We start from the raw sequence: 14,917 nt of genomic DNA on the forward strand, positions 1-14,917 counted from the left end.
CTTCCTGATTTCAAAACTTACTACAAACTATAGTAATCCTAACAGTGTGGCACTGACATAAGGACAGACATACAGACCAATGGCATACACTAGAGTCCAGAAATAAGCCCTCACACATATGGCCAAGTAATTTTCAGAAGACTGCCAAGACTACTCAATGAAGAAATAAGCCTTTTCAACAAATGGTGCCGGGAAATTGGACATGCTCAGGCAAAAAAATGAAGATGACCCTTAACTTACATTATACATAAACATTAGCTTAGGGAATTAAAGATCTAAACCTGTGAACTAAAAGTGTAAAACTCTGGGATGCCTGGCTGGCTCAGTGGGTTAAGCCTCGGCCTTCCGCTCGGGTCATGAACTCAGAGTTCTGGGATCGGGCCCCACATCAGGATCTCTGCTCGGCAGGGAGCCTGCTTCCCCTCTCTCTCTGCCTGCCTCTCTGTCTACTTGTGATCTCTGTCAAATAAATAAATAAATAAATAAATATCTTTTAAAAAATAAATAAATAAAAGTATAAAACTCTTAGAAAAAAACTTAAGGGAAAAATTTCATGACACTGGATTTGGCAATAATTTCTTGGATATGACACAAAAAGCAAAGGCAACAAAAGAAAAAATAAACTCGATTTCATCAAAATTAAAAACTTTTGTGTATCAAAGATACTATCAAGATAGTGAAAAAGACAACTCACCAAATAAGAAAATATTTGCAAACCATTTATTAGACAAGGGGCTGCTATCCAGAATACAAAAAGAACTGTAACTCAAAACAACAACACTAAAACCTAACTCAAAAATTGGCAGGGGATGTGAAGAGACAATTCTCCAAAGAAGATTAAAAAAAAAAAAAAAAGGCAAATAAACAAATGAAAAAATGTTTAACCACTAATCATTAGGGAAATGCAAATCAAAACCACAGATACCCTCTTCACACTCATCTGGATAGTTGTAAGTCATAAAAACAGAAAAAAGTATTGGCATGAGTATGAAAAAATGGCAACCTCCTTGTACTGCTGGTTGGAAGGTAAAATGGGGCAGCTACTGAGGAAAATAGTTTGGTGGCTTTTAAAAAAAGTTAAACATAGAATTACCACATGGTCCAGCAATTCTACTTCCAATAGCCCAAAGAAGTGAAAACAGGGGACTCAAAACATAACGTCTACATCACTGCTCACAGCAGCACTAGTCACAGCACCCGAGAGGCAGAAACAACCTAAATGTCCTTCAACAGATAAATGGATAAATACTGAAAACACAATGCAAAGTTAAAACGTTCAACTTACAAGGAAGAATGTATGATCCCACTTATATGAAATACTTAAAACTGGCAAATTCTGAGGCTAAGTAGAATGGTGGCTGCAGCGGCGAGGAAAGTGTAGAACAAGGCCATTACAGAACTTCAGTGTTGCAATTTGAAGAGCACTGGAGGTGTACGACGGTGATGGTTGTACAACAATGTGAATGTATTTAATGTCACCCAACTATAAACTCCGTATTATGTGCGTGTTACCACAATAAAAAAACAGGAACAAAACATCCCAAAGGATAATCTAAATAAATGTCTATTTTGTTTTGTTTTCCCCTGGTAATAAATGTCTGTTTTTAAGCAAGTTTCTATTAATTTTAGCCACTCACTAGTTTTTAAGAGTTTAATGCCCTGAGTTCGTTCATCTTCTTCACCAATTCCATTTTCTTCCATAACATGGTTCTGAATTTCTTCATCTACATCCATAAGGGGTTTCAATCTCTCTAAAATTCGAGCAGTAAACTCAGGGACTCGTGGGGATGCTGTTGGCGCAGTGTTTGGCAAAGAAACATCGATCATAAATATGTAGGTCAGCACACTATAAAATGAAATACACGTAGGAGTGAGAAGAGATGCCACGTTATCAATAAAACTAAGGTTCAAAAGCAATGACCCAACCAAAGTGAATATTTAAACAATGACTCCTGGAGAGAGTCTCTTGTGCTGTGCCCATAATTCGGAGACACTGAGAACTGGCCAAATGTGCACCTCTGGCTCATGAGCTCACTGCTGTCCTGTTTTACATTAGAGCCTCATGGACTAGTGTCCCAAACACAATATAAAACAAAATTTGAAGACAAGGATCCACGAAACCCAATAGTAACATAACCAGTATTTACTACTAAATATTAAAATTTAATATAAAAGAACTCAAGAATTGTACCATACCACAGGGAAAAGAATACCTACCTCCCTATTCTTTCCCTGACATTTTTGTAAACCTGGGTGAGTTTGGGTTCCAAGTACTTCAGTAGTCTGTGCAACAGCTCAGGTACTCTCCACTCTTGCTGGGCAAGTCCACCTTGCAGTACATAGAGTCGACTAGAATGAAGGCACAGCAGAGTTAGAGCCCTTCCCTGCCTTTACATATGACAGTGTAGACTAATGGAGTCTGTATTCCACTTAAAACTGCTACATTTTGAGCCCCACATCAGGCTCTCTGCTCAGCGGGGAGCCTGCTTCCCCCTTTCTCTCTGCCTCTCTCTGCCTACTTGTGATCTCTCTCTCTCTCTGTCAAAGAAATAAATAAAATCTTAAAAAAAAAAACCTGCTACATTTTCTCACCCAATAAATATTAAAACTGACAATTCAAAACAGCACCTTTATGAAGATCTTATTTTTATACTGCATCATTTTCATTGTATTCTCATTCTCTCCATTCCCATACAATCAAGAGAAATACTGACTTGAGAATACTCATTGATTTCAAAGCATCAGAAACTTCTCCACTATTTACTATATAGTAACACTAACTTATTGTTGTTAACAGGATTACCTAGATTCCCTTCTCTAGCCTACTAATTCTTTCCAACTCTTTTTATCCCAGCAAGAATATTTTTCCTTGAATGGATTACTGGTTTTTTCCTAATAAGGAAGGGTGAAAAAAGAGATGATGTGATGAGAAAGTTAGTACTGTCATGGTATAAAAAAAGCCGCTCCAAGAGGGAGAAGGTTAAATCTAAATTACGTTTGACTTGCTCAGGTTGTCTCCATTTCTACTGCTTCCCCACTGAGAAATAACTCTACTTAGTATCATAAAGTGTACTGAATTGGATCACTCATCTCTCAGAAGAAAATAGTTATATTATCAGGCCTTTAGGAGTATAGACAGTTCACTTCCATTTACACATCAAGAGCAAAGCTGTTATCTTTTGTTGCAAAATCTTTCCTTAACCTTCTAAGTTTTCTTTTTATTTACCATGCATCTACAAAGGATCCTCCTTCACCACTCAGTGGTGATTCTAACAGCAGCTCAAAAAGCCAATGAAGTTTCCGGGGATCTCTGCTTTCCTGTGTTGAAAATACAAAATAACAATTAAAACAGGGGTCCTATAATTCTGTATATAAATCAGATCCTGTTATTTTAGTATTATAAATAAATTTAAGTGAAGAAAACAAAAAAAACCCTAGTACTTTAGTCAATTTCAAGTTTTACAGTTCATGTGAGAAAGGTAGATAGTAAGAAACTTTGTCAGCTAAAGGGATTATCTTTAAATCAAGGTATACAAGCTATAGACACATTTAGTGTAGAAAGTAATACCTACCTTGTATCATCTGGCTTTTACTATATGTAGGTTACATTTCCAGATACATACATGATTTGCGATTTAATCTAAGAATGCATTACCATGACAGAGAAGATGTAATAATCACTTAAGAGGTACCACTCAAGGCTTATTTGAAAGGCTGAACAGAACCAACTTCAATTATATAAGATTACAAAACTATGAAGAAAATTGCTATGAAAAAGAAAAGACTCAAGAGGTATAATGAGATTTCACAGATTTTGAGAAAGGGTATGAAACAGTTTAAGTAGATGAGTAAACACAAAAAAGAAACAGAACTTACACAGGATGTTGCTATACAAGTTCCCCAGTCGTTGTAAGTTTCTACCGTAATGTTGGACAGCGCTGTTCTAAGCAGTGGGCAAAGAAGCTCCCAAAGCTTCTCCACCTACTCAAAACAAAATATATGGGGAAAAGTTAATGATACTCACATTTTTCTTCAACTGCCTTTCCCTGGAAATACACACATACAAGCACACAACCCAATACTTACTCAAATTATTTCTTAGAACACCCAAATAATCCAGGAAAGTAACTTCACCATATTATCATCATACCTACATATAGAAGTGATTTTTTTTTTCCCAAAAAATTACTCAGAAGAGAGGAGACACCATATATGGTTCCATACAAAATCTCATACTACTGAAAAAAATTTTGAAAATGCTGAGTAATAAAGTACACTGGAGTCAAACAAAACCTCATTTTGTAAGTTTCACATGCTTATCGAGGTCACTTGAAGTCCTAATATAGGAAGCAATGACTTTTTAATACAATTTAGGATTAGCCTGAAGCATAATCTTCAAATTCCAAGTTCTGCAGTCAAATGCTCTACCACTGAGCTATACCCCCCAAATTCCAAGTTTTGGATTACTATAAATAGCCTTTTAAAAGTGTTCACTTATACAGAGATGTTAATCTATGTGTATAGATGCTTCTCACAGTTTGAGAATACAAATCATCTTGAGATTTTATTAAGATTAATAAAATGCAGATTCTGATTCATTTGATCAAGGTGGGACCTGAGATCCTATTTTTCTAACAAGCTCCCAAGTGATGCCCATGGTGGAGGTCCATGGACTGCACTTTAGTCAAAAGGACTTATATAGGACAAATGAGGAGGGAGGGCTTGGCATAAAATTTCCAGTGGTAGCACCAGGCGTTGAGGAGGAGGAGGAAGGGAAGAAGGGAGAGGAGAGGGAAAGGGAGGAGAGCAGAAAAGCTGTATCTTAAACAACATATAAAGAAAGGAGAGGTATTCTGGAAAAGAGTTGACTAAAAAATGACAGAGACTAGATGACAAGGATATGTGTGACTTGTTTAAACCAAACTGCTCATGTTATGTGAGGAAGAAAAAGGTAATATTACACATCAACAAATACTTTAATCTAATAAGTGATTTGAATATGTATAACTAGGGGCGCCTGGGTGGCTCAGTGGGTTAAGCCTCCGCCTTCCGCTCAGGTCATGATCCCAGCATCCTGGGATTGAGCCTCATATCGGGCTCCCTGCTGGGCAGGAAGCCTGCTTCTCCTTCTCCCACTCTTGTGTTCCCTCTCTCGCTGTGTCTCTCTCTGTCAAATAAATAAGTAAATCTTAAAAAAAAAAAAAAGAATATGTATAACTAAATTAATGTATTAAAAAATGTTCATAGTCCAAAAAGAATGTGTAACAAAGTCTGCCAAAACCAGTGTCTGTGCCTTTTCTTTGAGGAAATGGTGGCCTACCTTATACTTCGGCATTCTGGCTATTTTTAGTCCAGTTATTTTCAATCTAGTGCATTTTGCTAAGAAACTAACCTTAGGGTAGGTGTGTTAAAACTAAGTCTTACAACTAGAAGGGATACTTAAAAAAAAAAAAAAGGATGTCAAACTCAAACTATTTGTGAGACAAAATGAGTCATGTAGATGAACAAGGTGGCAAAGAGAAAGATTTAATGAGAGGCCCAGAGAGTGACTCAGGAAGGGAGAAGCCCAGGCACAGCATGCTAGTCAACTGACACAGGGCAATAATGAGGACTAGTTCCAGGATCTTCCCACTGATCAAGAGAAAATGAAATCTTTTCTTAGGGTTCTTTCCCTAATGTTGGCAAATAATTCAAATTTTGAAAGATACTGAATGTTGACTATGCATTAGTCTGTGACCTACACTCAAAAGCAATATGGAATTTGAACATTTCCTATTTCAAGTATTAATATTTACTGTGTTGGGAATTGCTACATAAATGGGTATTACAGCTTTAACAGGGAACATGCTGTACAAATACATCACCTTTTCAAACGTCCAATGCTTAGAACCTCTGATTAAACCAGCTATAATTTCTGCAACACATCGCTGGGTGCTTTCATGTGAATCTGCAACCAAACGTTCTAAATGGGGCTTCAGAATTGGCAGAAACGCATCATCGAAATTTCTGAATATGCCCTATATACATACATATAAAAAAGAAAGTTCTTCAGTACTCAAATGACTATTATCTCCATTATAATTCTAATATGCTTGTGTTCATTTACATTACTACTGTGCTCACAAAACCCCAAGAGTTCTACCCTTTAGAAATGCTTTAACAATGTCTGTAAGTTAAAATAAAAATACTGTTATATCACAGTAAAATATAATCATTGAAATCACAATTAATAATCTTTCTGACCTTAAAATTTCACACACCTCAAAAAACTCAAATGCATAGTCTTGTTGGGTTTTCTTCTATTGCTTATTATAAATATTAGAGCTAAATATGAAAAAGCTTCTTTTTCTTGGGGTGCCTGGGTGGCGCAGTGGGTTAAGCCTCTGCCTTTGGCTCAGGTCATGATCTCAGGGTCCTGGGATCAAGCATTGGGCTCTCTACTCAGCAAGGAGCCTGCTTCCCCTCTCTCTGCCTGCCTCTCTGCCTACTTGTGATCTATCTGTGTCAAATAAATAAAATTAAAAAAAAAAAAAAAGCTTCTTTTTCTTAAAAACTCCTAGATCTTAAGCTAAGATCAATCTGATTGGTATAACTTTCACAGCCATTTTAGATGAAGACAACAGATAACTAAACTCAAACTTTGACTTTAAAACTTATGCACCAACAAACTGATAGTAAGCTTTATGAAGAGGGATATTAAATAACATATTTACCTTAAAGAGGCAAAAACGGCGAGGATTAAACTTATCTTTTCCTTTTCTGTCTTCTAAAGATAGAAAAGTAATTAACTGTTCAACAAATTTAGGATCAGAAAAATGATCAAATATAATCTGTTCAGCCTATAAAGTTAAAAAAAAAACAACATTCAGGGTTTAAGATCTATCTAAAAACATGATTCTGAAACATCAAAATTCAACTGTGAAGTTTTGATTATCAACAGTAGGCTGTTATAAGAATTTTTACTTCTCATAGAGGCTTTCGACAACCAAAATAATCTCCTAAAAATGCTAAATCCATAACAGTTGAAAGTTTTCCTTCAGATCTTCAAGTTTGAATTCCCTTTCTCAAACTGAATTAAATCCCACAAACAGTCTGCTTGAAGATGGTATATAAAGACAGTACCATTGTGCCATCTGGTGTGTAATTGAGGAAAATATTCTAAACTGTAAACCCCAACAAATTATTTCCATATTTATAAAACATCAGAAGTTAAAAGGTAAACTTTGTTGAATTAGAAAATAAGTGCTAGGGGTACCTGGCTGGTTCAGTCAGTACAGCATGTGACTTTTGATCTCAGGGTCATGAGTTCAAGGCCCACATACAGCATAGAGCTTACTTAAAAGTTAATACACACATAAATAAAATAAAAAGCTATGTTACTAACTTTATTGAGAAAAACACTAAAAGTCCTTAACTTTTAAAACGGTAAAGAAATAAACTTTATTGACAACTAAGGAGTTTCGACTTAAATCTTCAAACGTCTGTTTACTGAGTGCTCATCATTTATATGCAACAAAAAACTAACAGCCAACAGCAACAATAAGCAACAAAACCCAATCTCTGCCCCCAAGAAGCTTGTTACCATACAGAACGCATACGAGAAACATGCAGATGACTATATAAAGCAGGACCCAGGAAAAGTGGGGCAGTACATGAGCAATCTTAAATACAAAGACTTGTGCCAACTGGACCAAACAGAATTCAGGGGGTGGGCAGATAAAGGGGGTGGAGAAAGGGAGTACACATTTACCAGTATTTACCCAGTGCTATCCTGAAATACACTGACTGGGGGAAAAAACCATGACCTCCATTTGAAATAAATCAGAGGCCAAAAGTAAGATGCATGTGAACCATGATTAAGTGTTTACAGATAGCGAAAATGGAATGCTTACCTCTGTTAAATCCTCCCTGCTTCTGCCAAGCTTAGGCTGCTCTTCCACACCAGCGTAAACAACCATATTCCTACAAAGAGTTTATATTTGTAATATATATAGAAAAAAAAAACAGGAGAGCTTCATGGAGAGAAAGCATTAGAAGGCACTTTTCATGAACTCTAATCACATGCTGTGTCCTAGTGATAATAAGTGCTTGGAGTGAACAGTGAAATAAGTAAACATTTCTCTGGGCTGGTATAGGCATATGTAATACTGATAGGTAAACATATAATTTAGAGCAGCTATTCACAAACTCCTTAAATGTATAATGGTGGAAATAAGAAGTCAAATGGTTTCGGTGGAAATACAAAGAATGAGGTAAGACTGAGGTATAGCACTGGCAGGAACAGAAGAAAAAGAGGAAGAGGAAGAAGAAAAAAGCTAGAGATTGTGTGTTTTTGGTGGCAGGGTCCTCCATATCTGCTTCGAGTGTCTCTGAACCTCTCCACAAATCCAAAATGATCAAACAAATTACATCAAAGATAAGCTGTTTAATAAGAAGGTGCAATTTGCAACTTACTGAGGCCAGGTGTAGTATCCCCAGTGAGTTTTTTCCACAAAGCAGCTTGACTCCCATTCTTTTTTGGTTCTTGGTATACTTTTGCTATCATAATGCAACCAATGATTATCAGGCCTATCCCCAGCAAGAATTTGGGTAGGTTTAGAATATCCACCTTAAGGAAAAGACAATTACATTTGATAAACTTAAAAATATCCATGCAATAATTACTCTCAACTTTCAATCAATAGTACTGGTTTGACTTTGTCTTTATAATAAGATTATAAAAATCTGTTCAAAGCAAGACCACATATGTATGATTTCTTTTGAACTGTTTAAGAATACCAGCCACTGCTGAGATTGCCATCTAGAAAAGAAACACGTAAAGTACATGTGTCAACAATGTAAAATTCTTGAATGGGATAATTATTTGGGGCAAAAAAAAAAAAAAAAATCAAGGATGATCCATACTTCATTCCTTTCACCAAAATTAAAAGGATTAATTTTGTTAAAACTCTTAAGATTTGAATTAATTTCAGCCTTAAAGAGCTCAAAGAATTCCCATGTATTCTTCACCCAGAAGCCCCAAACTTTAACATTTTACCATATGTACTTTGACATTCTTTCTACATAATGTACGTTTTTTGGGAACTGTTAAACATTCATTTAATATGGGAACTACAAATGTGTCTCCAGTGAGGATAAAGCAGGATTAGGGGCACATGAGTGGCTCAGTTGGTTAAGCATCTGACTCTTGATTTTGGCTCAGGTCACGATCTCAGGGTTGTGCGACCAACCGAGCCCTGGGATGCAGCTCTGCACCAGGTGTGGAGCCTGCTTGAGATTCCCCTCTCTAAAAAGGCAAATAAGATTAGTGGTAGAGCGTATAATGAAAAGCTTTCCCACATTTTGTTAACACCATTTTATAGTGTTCCCAGATAAAGATGGTGTTGCATAGCTATACTCCCCTCCCAAAGGGAGTATGAGGTGGGGTGGACTGAAAATAGCTGTTTGAGTATCACAGAAGTTATCAGAGATAAAAAATGCGGAAGCCAGAGGAATAAAAATGACACCCCCCCAATCAAGTTAGTTCATTATTTTTTCTGACCACTATTCTGATTAGATTACTATTCAGAAAATCTGATAATACAATAAGGTATACAGAAGAAAATTAACCTTGCCTCTAAAGCTACACCCAGAGAGAAACACTTAACATACTGATGTATTAATGATAAAGGTCTCTGGTAATTACTGCGAATTTTAAGTCTCTGAAAGACAGTCTGATAAATAATTACTGTAATTGCTTGGTTGGTGAGATAAGCAGAAGATATGTTTGTGGAGAGTGTGCAAAAGGTACATGTATTATAAAGACACAATCCCTCTTTTTAATTTATATTTTTAGTAATCTTTACACCTAATGTGGAGTTTGAACACACACCTGCAAGACCAAGAGTCGCATGCTCTTTCCTACTAAGCCAGTCAGGTGTCTCAGAGTCCATCTAGTTGTATAAATACTTTTTATCACTAGTTTTTACTGAGTCAATTATTTTTCCTCATAATATTCATGCTTTGTGTGCTGAGATCTTTCTATACTTCTAAACTTTGTATAGAAAAATATTTGAGCTTCAGAACTATTAATTTATACATTTCAAACATTTATACATTTCATTGACTGAGAAGCATAGTAATCACATTTGGTAGTACTTACTCATTTCATAGGGGCTGATGGTCAACTTTTTGTGGGTTCTTTTGAGCTGTTTAAGAATACCAGCCACTGCTGAGATTGCCATCTAGAAAAGAAACATGTAAAGTACATGTGTCAACAATGTAAAATTCTTGAATGGCCGTTGCCTGCCTTGAACAAAGCAGAAGCTGGATTCTACTTCTTTTAAAAGCAGATTAACTACCTCACCTGTTGACATGTGGCAGCATAGCCATGTGAGTGCTAAATCTAACTTGGAACGAGTCACTTCAAGTTCTTACTTTCATCCAAGCTAGTCTGCCTGGAAACTTTGATCCTTTCTTTATTCTGCTCATTCTTCAAATCTCAGCCTCGAATCTTAAAGGTCTTTCTCTAATGCACCAGACTAGGTCAGCCCCATCTTACACTCTACCTCTAATACTTTGTGAATAAAACCCAAAAGTTGTATCCTCATGTATCTTTCCCTTCCTATAACACTTCATAGCTGTCATTAATTTTTCAAAGTCAGGATTTCCCATGAGTCTATAAACTTGCTCCCTGCTGTATCCCCAGTGTTGAAATGCATAGTGCCTGAACATGTCCTCATATACTGGTTGCTAAACTATTATTATCTCTGAACCAATAAGTGATAGATTCTGAATCAACACACTTCAAGGCATTTATTAAATGTATCCTGTGAAGACTTTAAAGGCTTCAGGTGAGTAAAAATTCTCGAACTCAAGACTGTAGCTACAATAAAGTATCTACCTTTCGAACTACAATTGCATCATGGTTGAGATTTTCAACAAAAAAACGTATGGCACGAAGAGGTAACACTCGGTCATCTCTCAAAAGTAGAGACAGAAGCCCAATGCCTATATGTTCAAATTTCCAAGGCCTGAAAAAGGGAGGGAAGAAAAAAAAAATCACAAAATGTATCACTCATAAAACCACTTTTAGAAGAAAACTGTATTTGAAATATTATAAGTTTTCTAAGAATTAATATAGATTTACTGATGAGCACCACTCCTACCATTAGCCCAAAAGTTTACCTCTCATTCTTCTAAACTCATGAATCAGACAATAATTTTTTGAGATACAGCCATTCATGGCTTTCAGGGTAGAAACCTCCTACAGTATTTAAGGTAAAAGCTTTGAGAATTTTTAAAAACTTGCACTTACAGATTTCTCTGCTCCACACCATCTAATAAAGTGTTTACCAAATTTTCATAGTTCCTTAAAAAAAAACACACACACAATAAAAACAAACACTTTAGGTGAGGTATTGTTTTAATACAGTAGTTAAGATGATTACCAAATAATGCAACAGAAATTCAAATTCTGGTCAAGTTCACCCCCCTCTTACGCATCATCACCAGACTATAAAAGGCCTGGTGAGAACCAAGCCAGAGAGAGAGCAGGCTGGTGAAGAGAGATGTGGGGAAAAGAACATGAAGGGCAGAGAGAAAACAAAAAAACTGATAGGCACACTCAGCACCTAAACTGGCCCCAAGCAGGAGGCTTCCTAGCTTGATTTTGGTTTTGCCTTATGAATAAGCTTATTATTTTTTTCCTAACATGTCTATAGAAGTAATGAACTGTTAGACCACTTCTAACTAATTGAGTACTACTCACAGATTTAACCTAGATTAACTAGATTAATTAATCTAGACATGTTAGGAAAAAATAGTAAGTATATTCACAAGGCAAAGACAAAATCAAGCTAGGAGTGCTATCACTGAAGCACGGAATTGCTTGGGTTCCAAAAACCTAAAACCAGTTGTCGTCGTCGTCTTCTTTTTTTTTCAAAGATTTTATTTATTTATTTGAGAAGAGAGACACATACACAGGGAACAGAGAGCACACACACGCAGGGTGTTAAGGGCAGAGGGAGAGGAAGAAGCAGAAGACACTGAGTAGCAAGTCTCACTAGGAGCTCGATCCCCGCACCCTGGAATCATGGCCTGAGCTGACGGTAGACTCTTAACTGACTGAGCCACACAGGTGCACCTAAAACCAGTTTTGTTAAGACAAGTTTTAAGATGGTGTATTCCACTTCTGTAGCTGAAAGTGACAATCCAGGACCTTCACAATAATGATCTCCTAATGTTTTGTATTTTTTCAGAATCAACGTGTAAATTTCACAAGGTAAATATGGCACATCTATTTCTCAGAGATATTCAAAACCTGCTAACCCATAATGCTATCTATCTTGAGAAGCAGGCATTCATAATTACCTTAGGGCATCAGCATTCTTTTCTTGTTGGCGTTTAAGTCCTTCTTTAATTTCTTCTGAACTGAGCATTGTCTGGTTGCAAGAGGGGTTTTTTGATTGTTGAAGTAATTCTGCTATTTCAACACAGGACTTTGGAATCTTATAAAAAGAGAAGAGAGGACACAAAATGAAGTACTGACACATGCCAGAACATGGAGAAATCTTGCCAATGTTATGCTGCATGAGAGGAGCCAGATATAAAGACCACCTATTGCGTGATTCCATTTATATGAAATATCCATAATAGGCAAATTCACAGATAAGGGAAGTAGATTCATGATCTCCAGGGTCTAGGGATGCTGGGGGAATGGGAGTCACTGTTCCCTGGTACAGGCTTTCTTTCCGAGCAACGGTTGCAGAGCCCAGGGCATATACTACTGTGAATATACAATATACTATTGTGTTATGTAAGGGTGAAATTTTTGTCTTGTGAATTATGAACTAAAAAAAAAAAAACCTTTACTTAAAAACATTTTTAAAAAAATTTTTTAAAGTAATCTCTACACCCAATATGGGGTTCAAACTCACAACCTCAAGATCAAGAGTCACATGCCCTCAGCCAGGCTCCCCACCAAAAAACTTCAAAAAAAATTTTTTATTCACTTATTTAAGAGAGAGAGAGCGAGCAAGCATGATAGAGACAGAACCTGAGTGGGGGTGGGGGAGAGTGCAGAGGGAGAGGGAAAAGCAGACTCCCCACTAAGCAGGGAGCCCAGTGTGGGGCTCAATCCCAGGACCATAACCTGGGCAAAGGAAGACACTTAACTGACTGTGCCACCCAGGCACCCCCAAAAAATCTTTTTTAAAGCATAAATCCGGGGCACCTGTCTGGCTAGTCAAAAAGCATGTGACTCTTGATCTTGGTTGGGGTTGTGAGTTCGAGCCCCACTTTGGATGTAGAGATTACTTAATAAAAATCTTAAAAAAAAAAAAAAAAGCATTATCTAATGACAGTTGTAAATAGCAAGACTGTGTTTTATAGAAAAGGAATATGTTTAGAGCAGTGATTTTAAAACCAAAGGATGGGTGTTAAACACAATAACCTTAGAGAGGAGGGCAATTCACTTGCACTCACACCACTTTCATCCATCCTGTTATGACAGATGTGCACATACACATCTGCTACATCTCCCCAAACAAGGATCACTGACACAGATATTCTTCACTTTCTCATTTGTCAAATCATCCAATTTTAATTTTTGTCACTATAAATTATGAACCTTATGGTCAAACTTTTGACTTTGGCTAGTAAGAGTGACCTCCTAAAATATAATCAACTCTTTGAAAAATGAGGCCATGGATATATAGATAATCATGGTAAATGCAACAGTGTAATAGCTCTTTGTTGCCTCTTAGTAGAAAACAACCCAGCTCTCTCCTGGCCATGCTCCAAATTCAGTGATTACTAAAGTACAAATAGGAAACAGAAAGCTAATACTAATTTCCACTAAAATTTGAATTAAAAAAAAAATGGTTTTGCTCACTGCGAAATCCAAGCCAATTGTTTCATACTGCCGATGAATCTTTTCTGCAAGATCATCAAACAGTCTCACAATTGATGGCTTTTCCAGGGACATTGCTTTGCTAAGTCCGGAAGAAACAATTGCTGGCCATGTCTGTACAATACAGTCCCAGTCATGAAGGTTTGCCAAACATACACCACTGTGATTTCCAAGGAGACAATACAAGGCACCCTGCAGGTAAAAATAATTAATGTAGGGGATAAAAGGCACTGTACAGTTATAGCCAAGTCACTTATATCTTTTTAAATGTACTAAACACTGATTCTTTAAGTGCTTGATACTGATTAGTAAAATAGGCTCACACATTTAACAGGTTACTTTCAGAAATGTGAACTTGACATTTAACTGTCATCCAGTAATATTTTCCCTAAGTCATCTACTAAAGAGTTAGCTCAAAGAGCAGCTATGAATACAATAATATAGAAATTTACGGCTGTTGTTTTTAAGGATACAGCTTCCATTCCAATTCTCTTCTATTACAATTGTTAACACAAAGGCCATAAACATTTGCCACTTTTATCATCTTAGGAGCATCTGGGATAATTTCTAAAATCTGAATGTGTTCTTAAGTTTTTCTTAAACTAGTTAACTATACTGTATGCTTTTTACTCATAAAGGCTCAATGAATCAGAATGATACCCTATTTTAATGAAAAGAACTATTATGTTATTTTTTAAACATTCACCATAACTCAATTCTGATCTGGCTTATTACCCACTGTGTGCTCTACTCCTCTTTACAGGTTCTCATAAGATCACTGGTAACTTCGATTTTACTGACCTAACAGACATTTCAATTTTGATCTTACTTGGCCAATTTGATTGTGTCCATTTAAACCATCCCCAGCATGGTCAACAACATACTACCCTAAGAGTCAGAAATTCCACCAACACTCTTGAATTATACATCTACATCGGAGGCCAGCAAATTTTTTCTATAAAGGGTCAAATAGTAAATAGTTGGCCATATGGTCTCTGTTCCAACTCCTTATCAATGCTCTTATAG

The 14,917-nt window shown here is 36.6% G+C and overlaps 1 protein-coding gene across 1 annotated transcript in view; it reads right to left on the bottom strand.

Annotated features, from left to right (window-relative positions):
• Positions 1-14,917, bottom strand: part of PSME4 (proteasome activator subunit 4) — a gene marked incomplete at its 5' end in the record, with an annotated part of 112,963 nt that overhangs the window by 20,738 nt on the left and 77,308 nt on the right. The window contains 13 exons of the mRNA XM_080812619.1: positions 1,638-1,846; positions 2,218-2,349; positions 3,227-3,318; positions 3,877-3,981; positions 5,865-6,017; positions 6,714-6,839; positions 7,893-7,962; positions 8,455-8,608; positions 10,142-10,223; positions 10,883-11,012; positions 11,297-11,350; positions 12,352-12,488; positions 13,874-14,083. Of these exons, the coding sequence (XP_080668745.1) occupies positions 1,638-1,846; positions 2,218-2,349; positions 3,227-3,318; positions 3,877-3,981; positions 5,865-6,017; positions 6,714-6,839; positions 7,893-7,962; positions 8,455-8,608; positions 10,142-10,223; positions 10,883-11,012; positions 11,297-11,350; positions 12,352-12,488; positions 13,874-14,083 (1,654 nt within the window). The remainder of the gene's footprint in view (positions 1-1,637; positions 1,847-2,217; positions 2,350-3,226; positions 3,319-3,876; positions 3,982-5,864; positions 6,018-6,713; positions 6,840-7,892; positions 7,963-8,454; positions 8,609-10,141; positions 10,224-10,882; positions 11,013-11,296; positions 11,351-12,351; positions 12,489-13,873; positions 14,084-14,917) is intronic.

Source organism: Martes martes (genome assembly GCF_963455335.1).
Source record: "Martes martes genome assembly, chromosome: 9".
NCBI classification, from domain to species: Eukaryota; Metazoa; Chordata; class Mammalia; order Carnivora; family Mustelidae; genus Martes; species Martes martes.